Genomic DNA, 27,750 nt, shown 5'->3' with positions numbered 1-27,750 from the left:
ACAGATAACGCATAGCCAGCTTGAAGAACCATAAACAAATCACTGTGGCGTCTTTGTCGAGCGGATATTGTTTATGATCACTCGACATTTTCCTTTGCAAAATAATTTTGTGGTCGAAAATACTTTGATTATAATGTTTTCATTTATATCCTGATACATAATAGTGAATAATCACCGAACTATGACTATATATTAAAATAAAACTTAGTGAAAGTTTTTACAAATGTTCAGTGCAAGGGACGCTTGCGAATTCTTCCTCGACCAATATAGCGGGAAATCTCTGTGTCGTGACGCGCACTAACATTAAGAATCCCTGTGGAGACTGAATATATTCAACAGCTTGTTATGTGGTCATTTACACTTTGACAGTGGTTCCGTGTCTTGTAAAGTAGCGATTGACAATGTCTGACGAAATGGCGGTTAGTGATAACCCGAGTGGGGAAGAAGCCGTCGTTAATGGACCTGAAGCGTTGCCAGCGAGTGCCGAGGACGCGGCGCCGGAGGCCCCCGAGGCTCCCAGTACGCCCGCGGACCCGGAGCTTGAAGATACCAAGCCAATTAAACCAGGTAACTTAACACTTTCACATAACCTATCTCACATTTTTGATGACGTATTTTTGCCATTTGCAAACCAAAATTGTACTCTAATGGAGCATTAAAAGGTACTAGGACCTATTTTTATTGATCACACAGGGATAATTGTCAATCTTGAGCATAAATTATAAAGTTATTGACATATTTAATGCTGGACTCAGCGGTGAAAGCTGTGACTAAAGAACAGTATAACATCCATTGTTAGGTTGCACAACTAGAGTATTGAGTCGCGATTGTACAGACTAGTCATAGATTATAGTCTAATACAATCATACATGAATTCATTATAACTTCGGGATATTAATCAACTCGCTAATTTGGTCCATCGCTTTCAGTTGTATACTGGATCATCTTCAATAATCATATGTTTGCTGATTATTACTCAGATTTGCTATTTTTGGAAACTTAAAGTGGGTTTTTCGCATATATTTCTACAGAATCAAGACATGTAATGTGACATCGGCAATATAGCATAGTAAAGTAAGCTTTAAAGAAATTTTAGATTGTGACAGTGTAGAAATATAGATAGCAAAAGGAAGTGAAGTAAGTCTAGAATGATAATGCCTGGTAATCTAGGGTAGAACATAAAATAACAGGTGGAAACATGATTTAGTACAATTGTTGATTAACCAGGGCTCGGAAACCACATGCAGCTTTCTTAAATTACAATTGTTCTTTCAAGATACAAGTGTGGTTCTTCAACCATCTATTTTTCTATATAGAATGAATTTCTGACAGACCAAATGTATGTAGAATCAGTTCCACTTGGGGCGCTGGTTTAGAGTCATACATCACTACATAGTATAAAACAAAGTCGCTTCCCGCTGTCTGTCTGTCTGTATGCTTAAATCTTTAAAACTACTCAACGGATTTTGATGCGGTTTTGTTTAATAGATAGAGTGATTCAAGAGGAAGGTTTATGTATAATTTGTTAACCCATGCAATGCTGGGGCGGGTCGCTAGTAGGGTATATAATGCAGTGCAATGAAATGGTTTTTCTGTTATGGAACATTTCAGAAACAAATAGAAGTACTGAGGAGTGTTGGTAGGAACTCAAGGCTTTTGAGTACTTGTTTTTAGAAGACTGCCCAAAAAACTTAGTCTTTTTTAATGCATTCATTGCCAGCAACCCGCCAGGCGGGTGCACTATCCGTAGGCGCTTTTCGTTACACACGGTTTTCCTATGTTATCGGCTACGCTCGTAGCGTGTAGCAAGCACTGGCACTGAATGTGTTAACAACTCAAAAGGACTTGAGCCTCCAAATAAAGACTGTCAACAAGTTTATAGATTCAAAACCTTTACATGTTCCACAGAACTTGAGTGGAATTCAGAAGAAGCTCCAGAGCCCGCAGAAGGCAGTGATGACAAACGGGGTGTCAAACGCAGGGCGTCCGCGGCTTTCAGCAATGCTGCTGGTGAAGACTTCCAGGCCTTCAAGGGCTTTGCGAAAATGGAGCTTGATGACTCTATTGTGGAATACAAGAGAGTTCTAGGTGAGTTTACTAGGATTTAATGTTTCCGGCCGGGTCCCTACACTACATCTATATCAAGATTGGGCAATAGGCTAAAGTTAAAGATATTTTAGATTGTAAATATTATTATGCTGATATAGTTTTTTTTTTTTTGTTCTGGTTTGAACTGCCATCAGTCGGTAATGACTATACTCAGTTTTGCTGTATATAGTTATTAAACAATTTGGGTTTTGGAGACCATCGTCTCTCTTAACCACTGCTTTCTTATGGCACAATGTGCTTCCTTTTAAGTCTTTTTACTGTTTCTGTCTTGTCCAGTAATTTTGATGCCAGTGGATTAGGATGCCTTTCCAGGCGCTCAATGTAATTTTTAGTGAATCTTTTGATCTCTTCCTTTATGGTGGGCATATTGAGATAGTCGTGTACTTCATCGTTTCGAGTGAACCAGGGTGCACTGGCAATCACACGAAGGATGGCGTGCCGATATAGTAGTGTTGTTCTATAGCACTACATACATTTTTACCCTTATGCTGATGGTTACAATACATATGGTTTTAAATATAGTATTTTAAATATGCAGTTGCGGTAAATTATCCAAGGCACAAAGGATAGTTTATTCACCTTATTATTTTCAGTGTTTAACATATAAACAAAATGAATTCTTTGTTACAGTCAGCAGCAGAAGTAGCTAAGCGGGCCAGGTGTTCAAAATTATCTTGACGCCACTTTATTATTAAGAGAATAAGAGCGTGTCGAGGTAATTTTGAACACCTCGCCTGCTTAGCAACTTCTGCTGCTGACTGTACAATCATAATCATCATATAGCCAACTTCATAAGGTTCATAACATAAAAAAAACTAATCAACACAATTTCTTTGGTTAGACGACTTGGAGGCAGACGTGGCATTGGCCAGTAAAACCGTGGTGCCTCTCAGGACCGTGATGGGGACACCCACAGCTCCGGCCAGGGCCAGCAAGCGAGCCAGGCAGGATACAGGTAAGACATTATCTAGACATGCGGCGGCTGACCTAGATTAAATGTGAGACTGAATAATTAATCACGTTACTCTTTATAACGATTTACTTTCTCAAAATTCGTTATTTTTTTACTCCAGTTGGTTTTAGAGAGATTCCTTTATACTATTTATTATGTTCTCATGGGAGATTTGTAATAAAATTGAATTTTAGTGTTCGGCTGAGATATCATGTAAATATAAATTAGACACAAAGTAAATTGTTTACTAATTGAAAAACTTTCAAGTATTTTACGTTAAGACAACCGACAAATTTTCTTAAAATTTAATAAGAGAGCCTATACTTCGTTTTTTTAGCATTAGAAAGAAGTTGAAAGAAGGTAAGCGATTTTGACATGTCTTTTAATTAAAAACCACTTTTTAAAAATCAATAACTATTACTTATGAAAGCAGAAGACTATAAAAGATCGTATTAGATTCATAATTGTTACATATTTACCGTAACTTCTTTTTAAAATGTGTTTTTCAATTAAAAGACACATCAAAATTGTTTACCTTATTTCTAATGCTAAAAAAAACGAACTATAGTTGAGGCACAAATTTTACATTAATATTTTTAGATCTTCCTAAGATCTGTCTTAGTTATAGTTAGTTACATTGTAAGATTTGTAAGGCACTTTTCACAATTCCATCGGTTGAAATATATTATTTTTTACAGACGGATCCAGACCGTCCTCGGCCCTGTCCTCTAGGTCAGAAGACGGTGTTTCGTCCACTGAGGTATGAACAATAAAATAAGTATACGTTTTAGAATATTCATTTCAGCTAGGCTTAGTAATTAGCATGAATCTAGTATAACTGGATCAGGCAAGAGGGGTAGGCGAAATGACTAAACGGGATAGTCTTATGTATCTTTCAGTAGGAGTAGCAGCGAAAGCGCTATTATTGTTAGTCCTTGTCACACATTTTAGCCTCACATTTTTTTTATTCCCCACCGTAAATTAGTATGGATTATGGTGGGCAACAAATAAGCGACGAAATCGCGGAGTGAGCCACACCCGACTATGTTTTCTATCCCAGATTCTGAATGACTGTTCAACTGCCCAATCATACCGCTTTTGTTCCAATATTGTGCAGTATGACCAGTCGGGGCAATTGTACTTGTCATTATGTGTCTGAAGGATAAAAACAATGTACGGTCAGCAGCAAAAGTTGCTAAGCGGGCGAGGTGTTCAAAATTACCTTGACACGCTCTTATTCTCATAGCAATAAAGTCGCGTCAAGATCATTTTGAACACCTGGCCCGCTTAACAACTTCTGCTGCTGACTATATAATAAGATTAATTTATTTTGCTTACAGTCGCTATTGGTTATCCGCCAGGTATCCTCCCCCGCGGTCCGCGGCCGCCGCGCCACCACCGAGATGTCCTCTCCCCTGCTCAGGGTGCCTCTAGAGAAGGGCTGGAAACGGGAGCTGGTGTACAGAGCCGCGTTGGATCAGCACTCGCGGCGCAACGCAGACATATACTACTACTCGCCCCACGGCAAGAAGCTGCGCTCCACTAGAGAGGTGAGGGTTCTAATCTGTATATCTGGGTCAATCAACTATTTCTTGTTGTTATTCTGTCCCATCAGCGAGGAGACAATAGTAGCATAGTTTGTTAGAAGAACTGCTGTACCATGTTCTACTAACATGCTCAATAGATGTCCCATTATGGAAAGGTCTTATAACTACCATAAAATGCAAGTTTGGTTCATTTAAATACGAAAAACCTAGGATTTTAAGAGTGACTCGGGAGGCCGTAACCATAGCAACGTGTGACAAGAAAAAGTTGATTAACCCATCTATCGCCTTCAACTGACCCGTTCGTGAGCCAAACAGATAACTGTGTTATTACTGTCGCAAATCGTAAGTAGATATCTCAGGCCTTTCTAACTATCGTCATAGCCTCACAACTCATAAAATAAAACGTATCACATCCAAAGATGATAAGCATATGAAAATATGCATGTACATGGTTACATGAAACTGTTAGCCTCATTTTGAAATTATCCTCGTGCCGCCCACCATACAAAATTATAGCCAAGGAAGTAAAATCCTGACATGTAAAATTCTATTTTTATGTCAAAAAACTAGATTCACTGTCTCTCTGGGTTTGAGTTTCTGAGTCTGTTTGGCAAGAGTTGTTTGTCAGTAGAGAGCGTAGAGAAATATAATAAGACAAGAGTGCTCACTCAATACATCAGTTTTGGTAGCAAAAAGACTATTAATTTCAGTGTCTACATCTAGCATCGAGTAGCGGAACTATCAGTACTTGACAATAGATGTAGCACCGACCGGAAAGTCTTATGTTGTGATGTATGGAGTGAGCAATCTATGTATTTTTTTCTGTATGATTCTAGCAAACTTTTTTTTATAATTTGTTTGACAGGTGGCGGAACACCTCTCTGGGACCGGACTGACGTTAGACAACTTCTCATTCTTCAAAGAACCACTGGGTGTAGATGACCCTGAAAAAGAAATCATTCGGTAAGTTCACAACTTAGTAATTTGCGGCTCAGTACTAATGACACATGTTGATGTTGAATGTCAGGGATGATGACACATGTTGATTTTATAACAAAATCTAGTAAAATAGATAGCAAATGAGCTAATTATCACAATAATGTGGATATTAAAATAAAATACGGATATGTTACAAAAATACAGGACCTGAAAATTACAAAATTTAAGTATTTTTTTAACTTCCAAAAACGATAAAAGTAAGGGTACCATTCGATTCCTTACATTTTATCCAAAAAAAGATTGTATAGCAACTATGTACAAAAACACAATATTTCACCGACTAAAACGCAATTTTCTCATTTTGTTCATACTTCAAGATGGACTCTAAGTAACCTTGACGTCACGTTCACTTATCCTTTTGTGAGGGGCGTTTCGCGAGTGAAGTGCGACTGTCGGACTGTGACTATAATTTCTGACTTTTGTGTTGCTTTAATGCAATGGGTCCCATATAGACATTTGATCCTTAAAACAAACCCGATCGATTGATACCATAAGGGCCACACCACATCTAGCGTCTTTCGAGCGTCGGCGTGTACAACTCTATGGCCGAACGTCGACGCAACGTCATTTTCCATAGCGCTGACCAGACGCGACGCTCGAAAGACGCTGGATGTGGGGTGGCCCTAAATGAAATTTAGATTATAGTTTTGTATCTTTGTGTTCTTTTTTTCAATACTATTGTTATAGCGTTTTTTTTGTAATTCGACATTTAGAGACTTTATACATCTCTATGTAATACTTTAGTTTGATTTTATATTTGCGGCTTAGAAAGTTTATTTCATAATTGTAGATGTGTTTTTTTTTTGCTGTATGTAAATTCCATGTTGACGTGTAAAAGTGCCCTTGTGGCCTATTTGCTGAATAAATGTTGATGTCTGATGTTTGATGTTTGATTAGTCATGTAGCCTATTGTTTATTTTACCAACAGTGACGCGAAGCTGATGCGGAAAGTGGAGTCGCCCGTCGCTCAAACGGCGCCTCCTGTGGCGGAAGGCAAGCGCACGCCCAAGCCCAAGCCGCCCAAGGGCGTCAGCCCCGAGCCCGTCACTCCCAAGTCGCCGCCGCCCAAAATTAAGGTACACACCCACTCTCTGCTTAACCTTTTGGCAGTGGCGTGCACTTCATAAAGGCAAAAAGGCACTGCCTACCCTACTATAATTCCGATATCTATCCTTTTAAACTACTTTAATTTATATTTGATCGTATCTGTAATCTATAAAACATTCTAAAAAATTAATAAGCGCTCCATCTACCGGTGTCCGTTGTCGTCATCTATAATTCTACGCAACGAAGTTTACACCACGCGGGCCACGCGGCACTAGCGCCGCTGCGCGCCTGCCGCCTTGCACGGCAAAGACAGAAAACATTTCGGCCTAAGCCTTTCTATGTGTGCATGTCCGTGAGTCGTAGTTACGCGGTAACAGTGTAGTGGGCCTTCCTATAAATACGAGCACACAATGATACAAGTAATGCACACATTTAGACGCTGATAGGCAGGCGGTTCGAATCCTTAACGATGAAGGCCGAAGGTTTCCGAATAGTTCCGATGCGATGCATGATTACGTGACTATTTTAAAAAGTAGCATTTGTTATGGTAACTAAAGATCGGTTTTCCTAGGATAGCGGTGCCGTCATATAGCGGCCGTCTCCATACTAAATTATACGGCTAAATATGGATGTCGTAGTATTTGTATGGAGACGGCCGCTATATGACGGCACCGCTTTCGGAGGAAACCAAAGCTTTAGTATAAAGACGAGACTACTTTTTTATTCGTTTAGTTTACTTATTTATTTACATTTTTTTTATTTTGTTTTGGTGAGATAACGATAACAGTTACCGGCAATTAGAATAATTGTGATTAGTGAAAATATGGATATTTTAAATTGTGAACGTTGTACGGTGTGTGTGTGTGTGTGTACCGACTATTAAAAATTATGCATACTCAAAGCTTTCTTTTAGCAAAAAAAAGTGATTGAAAAGGGCCGGTGAACATCGGAATTGCAGTTAACACAAACAAGTGGTAAAGTAAAATCAATCAGTTTTCGTATATTTGCCGTGGTTAATTACATACTTAATTACGTACGTCATTATTAACCGACTTGACAAGGATGTGAAACCATCACGGATTTTTGTTGGTAAGCTAGTAAGACTGTTAGTAGCTCTTATTTTAAGGGTTCCGTACCCAAAGGGTAAAAACGGGACCCTATTACTAAGACTCCGCTGTCCGTCCGTCCATCTGTCTGTCACCAGGCTTTATCTCATGAACCGTGATAGCTAGGCAGTTGAAATTTTCACAGATGATGTATTTCTGTTGCCGCTATAACAACAAATACTAAAAACAGAATATAACAAATATTTAAGTGGTGTTCACATACAACAAACGTGATTTTTTTGCAGTTTTTTGCGTAATGGTACGGAACGCTTCGTGCGCGAGTCTAACTCGCACTTGGCCGGTTTTTTTTTGCCTACCCAGTTTCAAATCTCTGTGCACGCCACTGCCTTTTGGATGCCAATGACGGATATATCAGCACCGTAAAACAATATTTGTACGCCAGTCACGGCAAAACAAGGATCGTACAAAAACAAAAATGTAACAGCTATATCCCCCCTTTTATCGGTCACATGGACCATTTTATTTAAAGTTTTCCCCTACACTTTTTTTAATTTGTGAATTTCTATGTTATTTCTACTCAGAATCACGAACTCTTTCTATCCTAATAGGAGAAAAAAAGTGTCCCAAGGTTTTTCCCCATTCCATTACCATTTTTTATAAACTTTGTATGGCGGTCACGGAATGGAAAGAACGAAAAATGTATGGAAATTTTTGAACACTTTTTCTCCTATTAGGATCAAAAGAGCTCATGATTCTGAGTAGAAATAACATAAAAAATCCCAATTTTGAAAAAACAGTGTAGGGGACAACTTTAAATAAAATGACCTACATACCACAGAGCAACATAGACCTATGTGCACATGCATAAAGTTCAATTTCAGTTTTGACACTTCGGTGACGTCTTTTGTGTTTGACACGGCGTCGAAAAAGTTAAGTGCTGATTTAACCTTTTCGACGCCGCTTGTTCACAAATATCTGAACACGCCTCTATTGCCAAGGGGTTAGAGAGCGTGTTCAGATATTTTTGAGCACCTCGGCCGTTCCGATATATCTGATGGCGACTGTACTTGCGAGTAGTATTTGGTTTATTCAATTCGTTGCACCTACTTCAATAAGTTGCTGTGTTTTAATATCCTAGACACTGAAATGATAGCTCCATATTTGATTCCATACATTAGGGAGGCACTCGATTCTCTAATAATTTGTTGACTTGAACCTTCTATTCACTCATTGTCTGTATGGAGGCTATAGTGTAATTGTTAAATAAGTTATTGGCAAAAATATCATTTTTGGTACAAGCTTTTATCGCTGACTGTACTTTTCTTACGACAGACAACTAATACTCATCGAGACAATTCTAAAAACCCCTAATACAATTAGGTTGCGTTGTTCCATCACAGAGTTCCTATGGCCACCTCATGTCACCATCATCAGATCAGTTCGACAGTACCATATTATTGTATTGTCATCAGAACTACATACAGCTGCCTATTTTCATGACGTTACGATCCTTGGAAGTTGGTTAAATTAGTTACCTTAGATTCCATTACATAATTAGTTACATACAGGTCGACCTAATAAAAGCTTGTTAAAAAATACTGTATCACTACATAGTATAAAACAAAGTCCCGCTGTCTGTCTGTCCCTATGTATGCTTAGATCTTTAAAACTACGCAACGTATTTTGATGCGGTTTTTTTTAATAGATAGATAGATGATTCAAGAGGAAGGTTTATGTATAATTTTTGATCCCGTGCGAAGCCGGGTAGGGTCTCTAGTTAAAAATATAACAATACCTAATTTAAAATAAGATATATACAATGATAGGTATTACTAACAGAAATTATAAACTAGCTTAAATCTAAAATAGGCCCTTGAGGCATTGTACCAAGGATGCTGGCGACATTTCCTCGCTGTATCGCAATGCTGATACGTAGTGCGAGGTAGCCGCCAGCTCTTCGGTCATCTGGTTTCTAAATAAATGATTATATTAAATTTAAAATATCGATGTTCGATAACCTAACCTATGTAAGACCTGTCCGCCCTTGGAATACCCAACTGGCGCGAAGTGGCACAGAATAGGGTAGAGTGGCGCTCTCTTGTGTCAGAGCCCAAGATCCTCTTTGGGTCTCTGAGCCAGTGATGTATGTATGTATGTATCGATGTTCGATAGGTGAAGTCAATGCAGCCGCGGCTGAACCGCACGCCCGCCGCGCCGCTCGCCAAGAAGCCATCAACCGCCCCCGCCACCGACAACAACAACACGCAGGCCATCAAGAAGAACAGGTATTTGGGACCTAGCGACCATATGGAGAAGGCTATTCTATAGCTGGTCAATCAAATCTTGTCAGTAAAAAAAGGCGCGAAATTCAAATTTTCTATGGGACGATATCCCTTCGCGCCTACATTTTTCAAATTTGCCGCCTTTTTCTACTGTCAAGATCTGGTTGACCAAGTATATATACATACTTGCTTATACAGGGTGTTTCCTGTCACAGGAGCAATTAAACTGTAGGCTGTACTCCTCACACTGACCAACATTTGTTCAGCAACTTTTGAAAACAACTTATGTTTTGATTTTTATTACACTTTAAAGTTTATTCTAACACGCAATGTATTGCAAATTTTGTTATGTTTAAAGCGTGACAAGCAACGTCAGACACACTGATGTCAGCATACATTGAAGGCAATTTATTTTGTATGAAAAAGAGGAAGTCTAAAGGATTCATAACTTTTAAAAGTTGTTTAACTAAAGTTTTATAGTTTGAGGAGAATAACATATGTTTTAATTATTTGCTCGTGTTACAGGCAAAACCCATATACTTGCCACAATACATATTGGCGACTGAAGTCATATGTGACGTTAGCTATGAAAAGGACCTTATTGTCGATGGCGCTTACGCCATTATTAATGATGCTCCGATATAAATACGTGTAAATGTCGCCTCGTGGTACTGCGTGTAGATAAAGCAGTTTATGTAACTGTACATAATTAGGCATTAAAACACTCGTGTGATTCTATTATGAAACTCACTGCGTTCGTTTCATAAACCCACACCCGGGTTTTGATGCCATTCATTATGTAGCAGTCACATAAACTCCGTTTAAACCTGGCGTCCAGAATAGAAGGGATTTGATCTATACAGGAGTTACATTCTACATATATTTGAAATGTGAACGCTCTCGGCTCGAATGCTGGCAACCTTGTGAATTGCCTTCTCCATCGCTAGATTGAGGCAAAACAAATGCCTTTTGATGGAAAGCCACAAAAGGAATTAGTTTTGTTTCGTTTTTTTACACGAAATTTATGTTAAAATCAGTCTGTGCGGAAAGAGAAAAGTCGTGAAAAGTATGGGGCCTAATACATTCCACGACTCTTCCCTTTCCGCACAGACTATATGCTTTTTATAACTAGTCATCAAAAGATTACATAAAGTTATTTTGTAACTAATTATAATCGACAATTATAATATCTTGTACTGAACTTCTGTGTTACAATTTTTGCATCATTTCTAATAATTTACATGTATTTTGATATAAAACTATTTGAGAGTTTGATACATTTCCAACCACGTTAATTTAAACAACCAATCGTCCACTATAAGGATGATCTACGCAATTCAACGTATAAGGTAAACGTACTGGTGCTCGACGCGGTACCAGTACATGTCATCTTGAAACTTAAGTTATTGTCCATAGAGGTGACAGCAGGGTGTCATCTATTGGGCATTAGCGTGTCGAGCACTAGTACGTTTACCTTATACACATGAAATATTATAATGTGATCCATTTGGTTTAATAACAGTTTTTGATTTAATTATACGTTTTATATTTTGAATTACCGGAAAAATTCACAAAGAGATTAATTGTGATAAAGGTGAAAAGTCTAAGAATAAATTGTGCTCCTGAGTTTGACAGCCGAACTAGATGGCGCTATACGGCACCATAAAACTTTATTAAATTGTGCCAGCGACACGCTGTTTTTAACCATTTTTCGCTACATACGGTTGCGTAGCGCGAGCTGCAGTGAATGTCTACTTTTGACATTTAGCGACATCTACTTTAGCTGTCAAATTCGAAGCTCAATTTGTTGAGATCAGCGGTTCTCAATCTTTTTTTTTTGACGGAACCCTTTTGGAAAGCGAAATACTTGATGGAACCCCACAATAAAACAATAGTTTTTAGAAGTGTATTTTTTTATTAATAAGCATAATAATTATGCTTATTTTATTATTCTAAATTCTTGCGGAACCCCTGCAGGGGTGTCGCGGAACCCTAGCGTTCCGCGGAACACACTTTGAGAATGGCTGCTTTAGATAACTTCTTCCACTGTTTACACCTTTTTGATGATAGTCTGTATCAAACATATAGTCTGTGTCTATAGTGAAACATATGTGAATCAAATGGATGGCATGACAACTGTATTGTCCGGAGGGTTGATTGACACAGTGCAATGAGCCCTCCTCGGCGGGTACTGAATGCGCGCGAGTGTAGTAACCTCGGGCAGAACGGCGCCGCCTGCCCCCGCCGCCGCGGTCCCGGTACCGGTCGCAGCAGTACCGGTACCGGTCGTACCGGTCCCGGTGCCCGTGCCGGTCCCGGTCCCGGTGGCCCCGGCGCCGCCGCCGCTGCAGAGCCGGCCGCCCGTGTCGCCGGTTGACGCGAAGATCGAGCAACATGATTTGGTGAGCGATTTTTCCATTGTATGCCGTCAAAAAATTTAACGTAGTTAATTTATAAATTGATGTTTACTGTAACGGATTGTCTAAGAAGTTGATACGGATTTTCTAAAATTTTAAAGTAGAATAGGTACTCTATTAGGTATCTGTCGGAAGCAAACTCTTAATTTACGGGCCTAGATACCCGGATAGTATTGTTTTATACCTTGGAGAGTTTTATAACGGTAATGTCATATTTTTTTTTAACTCCAAGATCTATAAAGTCTTAATGCAATATTTTACATCATTCTTAATACACAGCAGCAGGAGACTGAGACACGATAGAATTAAAAAGAGCATTTTAAATGACAATAATTTTTGTCCAGACCTCACCCCGACAGTTAGTGCAACCGTGCTCCATGACGTGTGGTCGCGGAGTGCCCACGCTGGCCTGTGGGCTGTGTCTGTGCCTCTACCACCCCGCGTGCGCCGGCCTCACGGCCCCTAGACCAGAGGGGACCTTCTTCTGCAAGGTAAACTACTCAATATCTGTCTCGTTCAGACCTTACCCTGACAGTTGGTGCAGCCATGCTCCATGACCTGTGGTCGCGGAGTGCCCACGCTGGCCTGCGGGCTGTGTCTGTGCCTCTACCACCCCGCGTGCGCCGGCCTCACGGCCCCTAGACCAGAGGGGACCTTCTTCTGCAAGGTAAACTACTCAATATCTGTCTCGTTCAGACCTTACCCTGACAGTTGGTGCAGCCATGCTCCATGACCTGTGGTCGCGGAGTGCCCACGCTGGCCTGCGGGCTGTGTCTGTGCCTCTACCACCCCGCCTGCGCCGGCCTCACGGCCCCTAGACCAGAGGGGACCTTCTTATGCAAGGTAAACTACTCAATATCTGTGTCGTTCAGACCTTACCCCGATAGTTGGTGCAGCCATGCTCCATGACCTGTGGTCGCGGAGTGCCCACGCTGGCCTGCGGGCTGTGTCTGTGCCTCTACCACCCCGCGTGCGCCGGCCTCACGGCCCCTAGACCAGAGGGGACCTTCTTCTGCAAGGTAAACTACTCAATATCTAGCTTGTTCAGACATCACCCTGACAGTTGGTGCAGCCATGCTCCATGACCTGAGGTCGCGGAGTGCCCACGTTGGCCTGTGGGCTGTGTCTGTGCCTCTACCACCCCGCGTGCGCCGGCCTAACGGCCCCTAGACCAGAGGGGACCTTCTTCTGCAAGGTAAACTACTCAATATCTGTCTCGTTCAGACCTCACCCTGACGTTGATGTTGATGCAGCCATGCTGAGTCTGTATTGTTTCCCAAAAAGTTTTGAATCATAATGTGTTTGGCTGCATTTTCGTTAGTCATAAGTCATTTGGTTCAGAAACGCGTCACTTTTCATGATTGCTATAAAACAAATCTAACCTATCTATAGGATAACCATACGAAAATTCTGAAAAGTTAATGGTTTCAGTTTTATTACTTATATACTTTTAACAACACATTATAATTTAAAAGTTTATGGGAAACAAAGGGACCCAAGACATGCTCCATGACCAGTGGGCGCTGGATGTCCCACGCGGCACATACGCATTAACCTACTCTACTTCGTTTTTTTTAGCATTAGAAATAAGGTAAACAATCTTGATGTGTCTAATTGAAAAACACATTTTAAAAATAAGTTACGGTAAATATGTAACAATTATGAATCTAATACGATCTTTTATAGTCTTCTGCTTTCATAAGTAATAGTTATTGATTTTTAAAAAGTGTTTTTCAATTAAAAGACATGTCAAAATCGCTTACCTTCTTTCAAGTTCTTTCTAATGCTAAAAGAAACGAACTATCGTAATCTTGATGGCGCCTGTTTTTCGTAAGCAGCCGCGTGTGTTTATACGTTTTTAACCGTCAACTAACGTAACGCTGCCGCGGTTCAAACTGCGAGTGAGGGCGAGGCCTTCTCACTAACCCGGGGTTATGCGGTTAAACTGTTTACTCAGTGTCAAATTGTACTGGTAACCATGGTAACACCCGGTTTAACTGGTTAACCCCGGGTTAGTGGAATGGTGCAAGTGGGCCTTAGTAATCATTTGTTTCAGAACTGCCGCAAGTCCAGCTCGCCGTCATCATCCCCGCCGCCGCTGACGCACAAGTCCGGGCTGACGTCGCTGGTGGCGCCGAGCGCGCGCCGCGCCGCCCCGCCCCTGCCCGTGCCCGCGCTGGTGCCCAAGCCCCGCCCCGCCCCCGCCCCCTCCGCCCCCTCCGCGCAGCCGGCAGACAAGCGAGTCACGCTGAGAATGAAGGTACTATCACAAAACAGATACAGTACAGAAGTCAATCACATGTATGTACTTCACTTTTCATACCTACGCTCGGCGGTCGCTCTAGGGTTGTCAACTATGACTTACCTATGCACAAAAAACTATCGTGGTAGTGGCACTCGTATCTAGTAGTGGCCGGGGCGGGGTGCTTACCTACCTACCTAAATGTTCTGTTTAACGTTAAAACGAACCATCGAAGTACAAGCAGATACCTACTTACCTCTCTGAAACCACTGGTAGCTTAAAAAACGACAATTCACCGTTTAATGTTGAATTTAAACAACAGTCCACTGAACAGTTATGATAACTTTTTTTTTTCTCCATTATTGCACAAAAAAGTTCACAGACGCGTGTCTCAAGCGGATGGCACTCGCGCTCGCACTGGTCCCAACCGGTCCGAGATATCGTGTCCGTGAGCAGTGTCTATGTGTGCGTTGCTCGAGCGCACTTTGTATGTAGATTGATTTCTGTACTGTATTTGTTTTGTGGTACTATACAGTCTCGCCGTCATGTACATTTTATCTTAGTTTGACTACCATTTCATATGTATCTCTCAGTTACTTATTAGCTGGAAGAGATCCCTTAACGGAATAAGTTCGCCTTTGTACACATTTACCGTATTCTCTCTTGTGTTATGTGCTTGTTTTGTGCAATAAAGTGTTTACTACTTCACTACTATAAATATACATTTTTAGAAGGTATATACATTTTTAAATACTTGCAATTATTTTTATTGATTCGTAGAAAAAAATTATGCACACTTGAATATTTTCAAATGTTGTATTAAATTTAAATTGATCTTTTTAGCCATTTATCACAATATAATGAAGTTTTTAAAGTTTAATATCACCCAGTGGCGTGTTAAGCTGTTGAATTAACGGCCTGATTACGACATTGCGCGACTGGCTTCGGCTAAGGCGAGAGGTGCGAACGAAAGGTCCGATCGATGTGTCTCGCTCCTATGGTTGTCGCTTTAGCAGAAGCCAGTCGCGCAATGTCGTGGCCAGCGCGTTGATTCAACAGCTTAACACGCCATATTAAACTGTAAAACCTTCATTATATTGTGATAAATGGCTAAAAAGTTCAATTTAAATTTAATACAAGATTTTAAAATATGCATTTTATTCTAATAATCGATCAAAATAATTGCAACTATTTAAATATTTTAATCCTGCCCAAACTACATACACGTACAGGCCTAATGACTAGACGCGGCGAGACATGATTGTACTGAAAGTCGTTATAGTTTACTGAATTGTTGCATAATGAACTGATTTCAGTTGAGTTGGTATTTATATAGGGAAAAGTATGCGTTTATAGTTTGCGAAGCGAAGAAGCAAATGGACGAGTACAAAATCCTAATAAATGAATGGTCATACTCATACATGTAATGTTGCAGATGGCAGGCGGGCCGGACGGCGCTCGCGTATGGGCGGTGTCACCTGCGCGTGGCTCGCTGCCTCAGTCGCTGGCCGTACTCAACGGTCGCCGCTTCATCGTGGTGCCGCGCGCTATAGTGCAGTCTGCTCCGTGCGTACACACACACACACACACACACATAGACTCATTTATCAATGGCCTTTTAATCTATTGCAGAATATATAAGCACTGTCACGTTCGTTGACACCGTTTTTCATGTGTATTTGTAAAAAAAAGCAAGAGGCATTCACGACCACAAGCTTGGCAGGTTTAATTTGTTAGTGGCAAATAGGTACTACCAAAAGGGGACCAGAAATTAGCCGAAAACACCTGATTTGTGCACAACCCATAATTTAACCGAATAGACCTTCTCTCTTTTTAACCCGAATTCATGGTTAAAACTTTAAAAGGGTTAGCACCCTTTATACTAGTAATTAATAAATGCATTTTATTCCAGATAACAACTGGGTGTGAACGAGACGGGTAGCACCACGCTGCAAACTGTATAATCACAATTAACTTTACAATAAGATCGACTATGATAATATTGAATACAGAATTTTATGAAATAGATCAATGCCATGGCTTGGACCCTTTAACGCAAATCAGATTAACCTTTCGTGAGACATATTTTAAACTGTTTAGACGACAACGGTTTCACTCACTTGAATTTTTAGTCGCTATTGGCGACATGTTTCGGGCCCTTCGGGGGTCCTTCTTCAGGCTCGAGTGCTCGCGGCGACTGCAACTCGAGCACTAATCGCGCCGCCCGCCTCAACCCCCCTCCCCCCGAAGGGCCCGAAACATGTCGCATTAGCGACTAAAAATTCAAGTGAGTGAAACCGTTGTCGTCTAAACAGTGCAAATCAGATTGATTTGTTTCAATTAAAGTATTTTTTATGGGCTCTGATATAGCAGACTATGAATTGTATGTTTGTGTATTGTGTTTCACTGTGAAATCAAAAATCGTCATGAACGATACGATGTGGCGATCGAGGTACACAGACAAAACACAGTCAGCTATAGAATGACCTAAGCTTATTAGGTAATTTTGAGCACTACACTAAATAGCATAGCCGTTTGTTCATTTCTTCTAGAAGAAAATGTATTATCATAGGGTAAACGACCCCATTGTCTATATATAACATTGGTCGGCACCTTCAACCTTATTTGATGACTGTCCTACAAAAATAGAAGCTAAAGGGGCCCACTGATTAACAGTCCGCCGGACGATATTGGCCTGTCAGTTGTTCGGAACTGTCAAATTTTTGTTCTAACTGACAGGCCGATACCGTCCGGCGGACTGTTAATCAGTGGGCCCCTTTAACCGTTTCGTTGCGTGTTCCATTTTCGAAAACTTTTGCCTGTGGCAACAATGATCTCATGACACGACAGGCGTGCCTTTTGCCCTAGAATATGATGGCACGCCTATCGTGTCATACGCCACACGTTAAAACATTGTTGACACGCCTGTCGTGCCATCCGTACCGAAACGGTTAATGACTGGTACTTTTCAGGGCCAAACATTGCGTAGTTTGCCTATAAAAGAGGGTCATTAAATTAAATCAATGATCTCTTTCTTTACCTAACGTTCGTTTGTGTAAAAAAACAACTATCGACGCTCATAATTCTTATCTCTGTCACTTAGGGTTCCTAATATTAATAAAATCGTGTTAAAAGTGATGGTTACCTTAAACCCATTACCTATGTAGTAATAATATTGTTTATGTAAGAACAAAATATAAATAACTTAATATTTAAATTAGCAGCATCCATTTTAATTTAATTAAGAAACTATTATTAAGGATTATATGAAGTTTATTGTTACTTTACCATAAGAAAGGCTAAAGGCCTATTTTATACATTATTTTTCCAAGCATGTGTTTGTAATGTAAGGGTGGTATTAAAATTTTATACAAAATAGTATGTATGTAGGCAATATTATTCGGATAAAGTTAATATTTTCCTGATTGGTGTCTTGATATAAGGTAATTTCATTGTTAAATAATTGCTTTAAAATAAGCTGGAAATATTTATTGTAACAAGTGAACAAACTAATACCGGAAATAAACATAGCCCTGCGAAGCCAAGTTAAAGATCGAGTAACTAAATAATTGTTTAAAAATATCTAACGAACTAAAACTTTGATGATATTTTTAACAGAAATATTGATTTGAATTCACATGACCTGCTGCAAGCTGTTGGCTTACAATTTACTTATTTGTTTATTAAAGTCAATATTTCTGTACATATGTATTTATTGTAATAACTTTACTGAAAATGTATCATTCGGTAATGTTTAACAGTTTTGAGCGCATTTATTAGACAATAAATAACCAAACATTGGATTTTGAGTAAATACATTGTTTATATTTGAGAAACAAATCCAAAATGTATGTTTGTTTTTTGCAGGAATTTTAAACGGTTTAAATCTTTTCTCTTACAGGTCACTTATTTATTCTTGTATATATTCTTACTTGTGTTACTGTAGACTTTAGAGGAAATGTATCAAACTAATAAATCTTGTAGCCAATAACCTTTTGTTTGCTATATAGCGACCTTTTACTAAATATAAAGGTAAGGTATTAATACGTTCAGTACAAGATATTATAGTTTTTATTCACAGATAATGTTTAAGAATTTATAACATGCGTGTATGTGATGTGAATAATCCTTAGTAGTTTTCAGGCTAATACATATTTTGAAAATTGACGTAGTTATAACTGGTACGGTGTTTTTCGCTGTGGTACTTTGTGTAGATTCAATCTGTAACATGATACGGCGCGATAATTTGGGGTAATCATTATACTCGGATTGTTCACTTCAATACATGCAAAGTTCTTCGATTTCGGGTCCTATTGCGAATATACAAGTCGTTCTTTCTTTCATTAACCCACTTCTCATTCTCATGCCAATATCGATTCGAGACAAATATTATTTAAAATGATTAGAGTTACTTTGATATCGCACAAAGGGTTAGAATTGAGAACGATATCTATTAAAGAAAGGGCTCATTTAGACGATGCGAGAACTCGCATGCGAGTTTCATTACATTGCGGGTTTTGATTGGTCGATTGAATTGGACGTAACCAACAGTCCGCAATGTAACTAAAATCGCATGCGAGTTCGTGCGCCGTCTAAATAAGCCCAAAGTCGTTGCTATAAACTAACAGAAGTATTGTTCCACCAGTGAATCGAAGCCGGTTCGAGGCCGAGTGGCGAACGGCGCCGCGCCGTCACCCACCACAGAGTCGCCGCGGCGGAGAGGAAGGCCCCGGCTGGACGAGGGCATAGACCACTTCACTGCCTTCTGTCAGAAGGCGAAGGAACACAACTATAATGTGGCTGTACAGGTAGGAAATATGAGCCATTATGCCTTAACAGATAATAAGTTTTTGGCAAAAATTTCATTTTTCGTACAAGCTTTTATCGCTGACTACTTTTCTTACGACAGACAACTAATACTCATCGAGACAATTCTAAAAACCCCTAACACAATTAGGTTGCGTTGTTTCGTCACAGAGCCGGAGGTGAATATGGCCACCTGTCTCCATCATCAGATCGGGTCGATGGTACCATAATATTGCATTGTCATCCGATTTATACATGCATGCAAAGTTTCAGCTCAATCGGAAACCGGGAAGTGGATTAAATTTAACTTGCAAGATTTGATTATAGACAGACAACGGTCAGGTGAAAGTAAATAAAAGCTTGTAAAATGGGACGTCGAAAAATTGTTACAAATGCCATAATAATTACTATTGACAGTGACTATATATACAGTGGTTCATGTATAAGCCACTTCGTTACGAGTAAAAAACTTGTTAAAATTACTCTCATTGCTATGCCGAGTATACGAGGATAAAGCTTTGCAATTACATATGTATTAAGAAAAGAACCACTTTAGTGGCCTATCATCTACAATTTGTTGTATGTTGACGAGTAAGTATACTCGTATATCAGATAATTTTTATGGTTCAATTTCTTTGGACACATTTTTGACGAAGTGGTTCTACATTATGATGATATTTTTAGTTGTCTGAGGCTCCTGAATATTATCAAACAACCAGAAATGTCACCAAAAAGTAAAGACACTTCATCAAAAAAATTAAGGAAATTAGGCTTTCGAAACGCCCGTGATATTGACTCTATCACTTTATTATTACAATTTGAGTATGTATTTAACGCCACAGAATCGATAGACTTACTACCTTAACACATTCAGTGCCGAAAACCCGACTATCGGGTATTTTATGATTTCGTTCCCAGGCCGGACGACCCGATAGTCGGGATCGTGGTACTACAGCTTTATATGACTAAATTGTTGTGCCTGGCGCGGATGTCTTGTTTGGCTGGGTGGCAATGAATGTGTTAATGAATCGAAGTGTCATTGTTCCAGATATTCCAATACCTGGGCATGCGTGACCTTGCGCACTGTGCGCGCGTGTGCCGACTATGGCGGGAGCTGGCTGCCACGCCACAGCTATGGAGGCACGTCAGAATGAAAAATTCACACGTAAGTATTTTTCTCTCAACTCAAGCGATGCCGTTTGGCAAGATTGTTCTTTGGGTCAAATTAAGCTGGTCTAACCTGGATAGAAATAGAACGTCGAATGGACTATTGTACCACGGGTTCATCGCGTAAAGTAGTTTGCTATTTCAACTTAGTTTGACCTAACCTTAGGAATAATCGTTCCAATGAACGTCGACTAAGACAAAAGTGCACGTTCACTCGACTCTATTCAAGTATTCATCAATCGTCCCTATTTTATGTACGACTACTTAGGGTTTACTGTGGCAAATTTGTTATTACAAACAGAGTAACTTACAGATGTAGTGAATAAACCTTTACCATCGTATTTTCTCGGAAACATTCGTATTTGTCATGCTACTTCAGTCAGCCTCGGTACTTTTTGTACTGAGACTGACTGAGCGAGTATTAGACCTACGGTATTAGATATTCAATGACATGCATTAGGGGCCATTGTAGTCTTTTAAATAAATAAATTGAAATCAGAAACAAGATGTACGTAAGACATTAGCTGATAACGCACTTTATGTAACATAATGACCATTTCTAATACTCACGCACAATAAATGATTGATATTTGTATGTAGGTGAGCGACTGGGGAGGCTTGTTCGCGGCGCTGCGGCGGCACGGCACGAAGAGGCTGGACTTACGCAAGATGCTGCTCCCGCAGAACGACACCGTGTTCTGGGAGCAGTTCGGGGAGCACGTCAAACAGCTGGACGAGTTGGAGAGGTAGGACTATAGGAGTTGGAGAGGTAGGACAATAGGAGTTGGAGAGGTAGGACAATAGGAGTTGGAGAGGTAGGACAATAGGAGTTGGAGAGGTAGGACAATAGGAGTTGGAGAGGTAGGGAGCGGGCGTGAACCGTAGGGGGCAGCACAGGAGCCGCATGTTTATTACCGCGAAGTGCGGTTTCAGTCTTGAGAGGGCGAGCGCTCTTGAAGCATATTTAGGGTTATTTACCCAAAGGGTAAACATGGGACCCTATTACTAAGACTTCACTGTCCGTTACGAGGCTGTATCTCATGAACCGTGATAACTAGGCAGTTGAAATTTTCACAGATGATGTATTTCTGTCGCCGCTAAAACAAGAAGTACTAAAAAGAAGAATATAATAAAGATTTTTCATTTCTAATGCTCTGAAAGAGGGTCATTGTTGTTCTAAAAGGTGTGCAGAAAATGATATGTTTCTGCACTAGAGCAATTTTACGTTCTAAGTACGACTATATACAATTTTTAACGATAAGCAATTGAAATTTGGGTTTTAATAGACTCATTATACAATTTCCATTCAGATATTTAACTCCCCATTCCATAAATAACGATTCATTTGTCTAAATTGTTAATTAAAAATGTTTAAAAAAAAACATGCACTTTACTTTCCTCGTATTCGAAATGAAAAGTAGAGTGTTTAACTTGGGTGAAAGGCATCATTTCAGCCTCGGACTATTGGCTCAAACTACCTGGGCAGATATGAGTGCCTTTCATTCCTTGGTTAACAATCTACTATAAGTGGGGCTTCCATACAACAAACGTGATTTTTATGCCGTTTTTTTGCGTAATGGGACGGAACCCTTCGTGCGCGAGTCCGACTCGCATTTGACCAGTTTTTTGCGGTTCTGAAACCGCAAGAAATGAATCGCAGTTCATTCTAAAGATTGGTTTTCCTAGGATAGCGGTGCCGTCATATAGCGGCCGTCTCCATACTAAATAATACGGCTAAATATGGATGTCGTAGTATTTGTATGGAGACCGCTATATGACGGCACCGCTTTCGGAGGAAACCAAAGCTTAAGCCTATAATGTCTCTTCCCACTCCCCAGGATAGAGATGTGCCGCTGCCCGTCGAGCGCGGTGGAGGCGGTGTGCTCGGGCGCGGGCAACCTGCGCGCGCTGTCCGCGCTCGCCATCCGCTCCGCGCTGCTCGACCCCGCGCCGCTCGCCGCGCTGCCGCAGCTGCAGGAGCTGCGGCTCAAGAGCATGGCCGGCCTCTCGCTCACCAGGGACCTGCAGCCGCTCGCGGCGCTCACCAGGCTCACGCACCTCTCGCTCACCTCCATCAAGGTCAGTTTCGAGGGCACGGAAACCTAGAAAACGACTAACGTCAACTTTGCGAACGTAAATTAAAAAGATTATGATCTACCTGTACTTGGCAGTTTGAGTCGTGCATTTTACTGAGACGACGTTAAAATAATTGGAAGATATTATTCAGTGGTACTCTTATTATTTCTATACGGTTTACTTGGTAAACTTATCAAAAACTATGCGGTACCAGCCATAAATATATCGCCTTCAGATTTCTCCGGCTTTTTATTTTTGGAGAGTACGGGTAGCAGTAATCAAATTATTACACTTAAATCTGTTAAAATCGGCCGAGATTTTTTTTATAAAAAATCAATTTGTATCTACGTATTTGTTTTTTTTTAATACAGTAAAATTAAATAACATTGTAATTTATTAACAACACAAACATAACATTTTTATTTTGTTCCCTAGCTGTAACTTCATTGTTCCTTGACGCCGCACACTTGAAACGCTAAAAAATAAAATCAAGTTACTAAGTTAAAATATAATTCCCCAGGAACTAGGTTGGTGCGCGTGCGACGTAGTCGGCCAACTTCCACAACTCGAGTCGCTCGAGCTCGGCGAGTGCAGTTTCCGCGCCGAGTTCGCGCTAGTGCTCGGCAAGCTGACGCGCCTAAAGCGGCTGCGTCTAGAGCGCGGCACCGCGCAGTGTGCGGCCCCGGCCTTACTGCGGGCGGTGGCGCTGCTGCCCAATCTCACTAGCTTGGAGCTTGTCAACTTCGACGTCAAGGTTAGTTTAATCTACTAGGTGCCGCTTTCATCAACTGTAACACACTAAGCGCCGCTCCCGCTAACCCGGGGTTAACCAAGCAAGCTGACGCGCCTAAAGCGGTTGCGTCTGGAGCGCGGCATCGCGCAGTGTGCGGCCCCGGCCTTACTGCGAGCGGTGGCGCTGCTGCCCAATCTCACTAGCTTGGAGCTTGTCAACTTCGACGTCAAGGTTAGTTTAATCTACTAGGTGCCGCTTTCATCAACTGTAACACACTAAGGCCCACCTGCACCATCCCACTAACCCGGGGTTAAACGGTTAAACCGTTTACCAAGTGTCAAATTGTACTGGTAACCATAGTAACTACAGGTTTAGCCGGTTAACCCCGGGTTAGTGGAATGGTGCAAGTAGGCCTAAGCGCCGCTCCCGCTAACCCGGGGTTAACCAAGCAAGCTGATGCGCCTCAAGCGGTTGCGTCTGGAGCGCGGCACCGCGCAGTGTGCGGCCCCGGCCTTACTGCGAGCGGTGGCGCTGCTGCCCAATCTCACTAGCTTGGAGCTTGTCAACTTCGACGTCAAGGTGAGTTTAACATGAACTGTAACACACTAAGGGCCACTCCCGCTAACCCGGGGTTAACCAAGCAAGCTGACGCGCCTAAAGCGGCTGCGTCTAGAGCGCGGCACCGCGCAGTGTGCGGCCCCGGCCTTACTGCGGGCGGTGGCGCTGCTGCCCAATCTCACTAGCTTGGAGCTTGTCAACTTCGACGTCAAGGTGAGTTTAACATGAACTGTAACACACTTAAGGCCCACTTGCACCATCCCACTAACCCGGGGTTAAACGGTTAAACCGTTTACCAAGTGTCAAATTGTACTGGTAACCATGGTAACTACAGGTTTAGCCGGTTAACCCCGGGTTAGTGGAATGGTGCAAGTAGGCCTAAGCGCCGCTCCCGCTAACCCGGGGTTAACCAAGCAAGCTGACGCGCCTAAAGCGGTTGCGTCTGGAGCGCGGCACCGCGCAGTGTGCGGCCCCGGCCTTACTGCGGGCGGTGGCGCTGCTGCCCAATCTCACTAGCTTGGAGCTTGTCAACTTCGACGTCAAGGTGAGTTTAACATGAACTGTAACACACTAAGCGCCGCTCCCGCTAACCCGGGGTTAACCAAGCAAGCTGATGCGCCTCAAGCGGTTGCGTCTGGAGCGCGCCACCGCGCAGTGTGCGGCCCCGGCCTTACTGCGGGCGGTGGCGCTGCTGCCCAACCACAACACAAGCCTTATTGAGCTTACCGTGGGTCTAGGTCGTTTTATGTAAGATAGTCCCATAATATTTATAGTGCCATAATAATAATATTTATATGTTACAGGTCGGTTTTGACGACGCGCTGGCCGAATGCAAAAATATACAGAGGCTGCTTATCATACCCACGTACGTGTCGCAGTCCGCCACCACTAACAAACAGGTATGTACTTATAGTATTTTATGCAACCGTTGTTTAAGAGAGGTCAAAAAGGCGAATGGCGTGAGTAACAATTTGAGGCGAAGCAAAAATTGGTAATAAAAACGCCACGAGTATTTTTTGACTCAGATAACGTTGCATACAATACTTTTTCTACGACCAAGCACTTATTTTGAAACAAAATTGTAAATTTAACAAATATTTTTCATGCCATCTCGTGGACTTCTACCTAAAAGATGAATGAAATAAAAAAACCATGTCTATGGTTCACTTATTTGTCAGAGATGACATTTAAAATAAGGTTGGCAACAATGTATTTCATACAATATTTTTTAAGTGGTCATTACACGAAGTATCGAAAAAGTGCTAAAAAGATACTGCGTGTAATTATGCACAAATGCTTTGTTGGGGAATAGACTAAAGCCTTGTCTTGACAACTATAAGGTAGGGTTTTAAAGGTGTGTGCAAGACCCTTTAAATGTCAAATAAAAGTACGGGAGTAGAAAAATACATTAACATTATTAACTTGTTTTCTTCAGTGTCCGGCTCCGATTTGATTAATTTTCATATATGTTATACAGTAGTCTAAAATAACAGACACGCATTTTTTTTAGCTGCCCAAACTCAACCTATTGGGAGAAATTACCCTCCAAAGTACTGAAAAGTGACAAAATCCTCTTAACTTCTGTAGAGAGTTTTGTTCAAGTAAATTGCTAGTTAATTACTGGTTTGATTATATGTTGGAGAACATAAAAAAGTAACGGACACGTGTTTAGGTATTTTGGCTCGAATTCGTATTAAAAAAAACACACACTTCCGTTACATACGTAACTAGCGATCCGCTCCGGCATCGCACGGGTAAACCATAACAAATTATACACCTAAACCTTCCTCAAGAATCACTCTATTGATAAGTGAAAACCTCACGAAAAGCCGTTCAATCGTTTTTGAGTTTATCGAGAACATACAAACAGACAGAAGCGGCGTAGTGATATCACTTATTGTTTGTAGGTCTTGTCATAGATAAAAAAATACATAGATTGCTCACTCCATACATCAGTTTTGGTACCAAAGACTATTATCTTCATGCTTAACAACATAAGACTTTCCGGTCGGTGCTACATCTATTGTCAAGTAGCAGTATTGATAATTGCGCTACTCGATGCTAGATGTCGACGCTGAAAATAATAGTCGTTTTGGTACCAAAACTGATGTATGGAGTGAGCACCAAGAGTGCTAGTCTTACTATATTTCTCTATGGCCTTTTGAACCTCGTATTAAGTTAAGCTATTTGTTAAGGTGCTAAGCGGCGTGCTGAGTCTGAAAGACACGCTGACCCACCTGATGTGGGGCGTCACCATCGAGCTGCTCCGCGTGACGGAGTTGTTCATCGACCAGTGCGAGCAGGGCGCCGAGCGGCGCCGCGACGTAGGCGAGTGTATCCCCGTGCTCAAGCCCGTGCCCGGCTGCAGGCTGCCCCAAGACAACACCAAGCAGGAGCCGCGCACACCCCCGCAGGTAACCATGCTAGCGCTCAGGGGGAGGAGGTATACACCACGCCAGTGACCCTCAAGCGGTCAGAGGGGAGTGGGGTATACACCACACCAAGTGACCCTCAAGAGTCCGGGTTTCATAATATGACGTATACTTATATTTGTGTATGTTGTTTAGCATGAATAAATGAAATGAAATGGGTTATACACCACACCAGTGATCCTCAAGAGGGGAGGTGAGTATTCACCACGCTAGTGACCCTCAAGCGATCAGTGGGGAGGGGGGTATACACCACGCTAGAGACCCTCAAGCGGTCAGAGGGGAGTGGGGTATACACCACACCAGTGACCCTCAAGAGGGGAGGGGGGTATACACCACACCAGTGATCCTCAAGAGGGGAGGGGGGAATTCACCATGCTAGTGACCCTCAAGCGATCAGAGGGAAGGGGGGTATACACCACACCAGTGACCCTCAAGAGGGGAGGGGAGTATTCACCACGCCAGTGACCCTCAAGCGATCAGTGGGGAGGGGGGTATACACCACACCAGTGACCCTCAAGAGGGGAGGGGGGAATTCACCACGCTAGTGACCCTCAAGCGATTAGTGGGGAGGGGGGTATACACCACCCCAGTGACCCTCAATCGGTCAGAGGGGAGGGGGGTATATACCACGCTAATGACCCTTAAGAGGTCGGGTGGGGGGGTATGCACCACGCTAAGGATGATAGGGCAGTAAAATGACCAATTCAACTATAACTCGTTTTTTTTAGCATTAGAAAGAAGGTAAGCGATCTTGACATGTCTTTTAATTGAAAAACGCTTTTTAAAAATCAGTAACTATTACTTATGAAAGCAGAAGAATATAGATGATCGTATTAGATTCATAATTGTTACATATTTGCCATTATTTATTTTTAAAACGTGTTTTTCAATAAAAAGACACGTCAAGATTGTTTACCTTATTTGAGGAGTGTCTTTTCAAAAGGGTTTATTTTTTTCTTAGCTTACTTTACTTCTAGAGAGAACCTTGCTCAAGAAAACTTAAGGTCCAATTTAGAAATAGATTCCCAGAAAAAATAAACCCTTTTGAAAAGACTCCTCATTTCTAATGCTAAAAAAACGAACTATAGGTATCTAGTTAATATCGACTAGTAAAAATACAGCTTGACAGGGAAATATAAATAAGCTGGTGAATACTTTTGTTGTTTAGGTGGAGATCCTCCCGCTGCCGACGCTGCAGCGGCTGCTGTCCGCGCAGCTGCCCAACACCAAGCTGAAGCTGCTCCGCATACCGTTCCACGCGACCTGGCGCCAGTCCCTAGCCGACTTCCAGTAGCCGACATGCCCGTGTGGAATAC

General features: G+C 41.5%; 2 protein-coding genes across 3 annotated transcripts; both read left to right on the top strand.

The window, feature by feature from the left end:
• The first annotated feature begins 44 nt into the window (after window positions 1-44).
• On the top strand, window positions 45-27,750 carry LOC134657966 (uncharacterized). Its single transcript, XM_063513572.1, has 16 exons — window positions 45-567; window positions 1,909-2,088; window positions 2,951-3,064; window positions 3,760-3,821; window positions 4,423-4,611; window positions 5,474-5,571; window positions 6,536-6,683; window positions 9,894-10,006; window positions 19,308-19,470; window positions 20,517-20,633; window positions 21,236-21,381; window positions 22,474-22,714; window positions 23,232-23,465; window positions 24,806-24,901; window positions 26,198-26,416; window positions 27,603-27,750. The coding sequence occupies exons 1-16, from the start codon at window positions 402-404 to the stop codon at window positions 27,726-27,728; spliced, it is 2,412 nt and encodes an 803-aa protein (XP_063369642.1). The 5' UTR covers window positions 45-401; the 3' UTR covers window positions 27,729-27,750.
• On the top strand, window positions 13,298-16,697 carry LOC134657959 (putative keratin-associated protein 4-16). Of its 2 annotated transcripts, XM_063513564.1 has the most exons (4): window positions 13,298-13,439; window positions 14,477-14,680; window positions 16,098-16,228; window positions 16,575-16,697. In XM_063513564.1, the coding sequence occupies exons 1-4, from the start codon at window positions 13,326-13,328 to the stop codon at window positions 16,576-16,578; spliced, it is 453 nt and encodes a 150-aa protein (XP_063369634.1). In that variant the 5' UTR covers window positions 13,298-13,325; the 3' UTR covers window positions 16,579-16,697. The 2 variants fall into 2 exon arrangements, 1 of the variants encoding a protein (XP_063369634.1); XR_010097656.1 differs by lacking the exons at window positions 13,298-13,439; window positions 16,098-16,228; window positions 16,575-16,697 and adding an exon at window positions 13,474-13,615 and having other exon boundaries at window positions 14,477-14,577.

Source organism: Cydia amplana, chromosome 21 (assembly GCF_948474715.1).
Source record: "Cydia amplana chromosome 21, ilCydAmpl1.1, whole genome shotgun sequence".
Classification (NCBI taxonomy): domain Eukaryota; kingdom Metazoa; phylum Arthropoda; class Insecta; order Lepidoptera; family Tortricidae; genus Cydia; species Cydia amplana.
The sequence above is the reverse complement of the archived record's forward strand: the minus strand, read 5'-3'. Positions and strand labels throughout refer to the sequence as shown.

Bases quoted from the DNA above. Each gene is read 5' to 3' on its own strand.
- LOC134657966 (XM_063513572.1), top strand. From the start codon at position 402: ATGTCTGACGAAATGGCGGTTAGTGATAACCCGAGTGGGGAAGAAGCC. The intron at 568-1,908 runs GTAACTTAACAC...CATGTTCCACAG, and splicing joins TACCAAGCCAATTAAACCAG to AACTTGAGTGGAATTCAGAA. The intron at 10,007-19,307 runs GTATTTGGGACC...TTGTTCCACCAG, and splicing joins CAGGCCATCAAGAAGAACAG to TGAATCGAAGCCGGTTCGAG.
- LOC134657959 (XM_063513564.1), top strand. From the start codon at position 13,326: ATGACCTGTGGTCGCGGAGTGCCCACGCTGGCCTGCGGGCTGTGTCTG. The intron at 13,440-14,476 runs GTAAACTACTCA...CATTTGTTTCAG, and splicing joins AGGGGACCTTCTTCTGCAAG to AACTGCCGCAAGTCCAGCTC. The intron at 14,681-16,097 runs GTACTATCACAA...GTAATGTTGCAG, and splicing joins GAGTCACGCTGAGAATGAAG to ATGGCAGGCGGGCCGGACGG.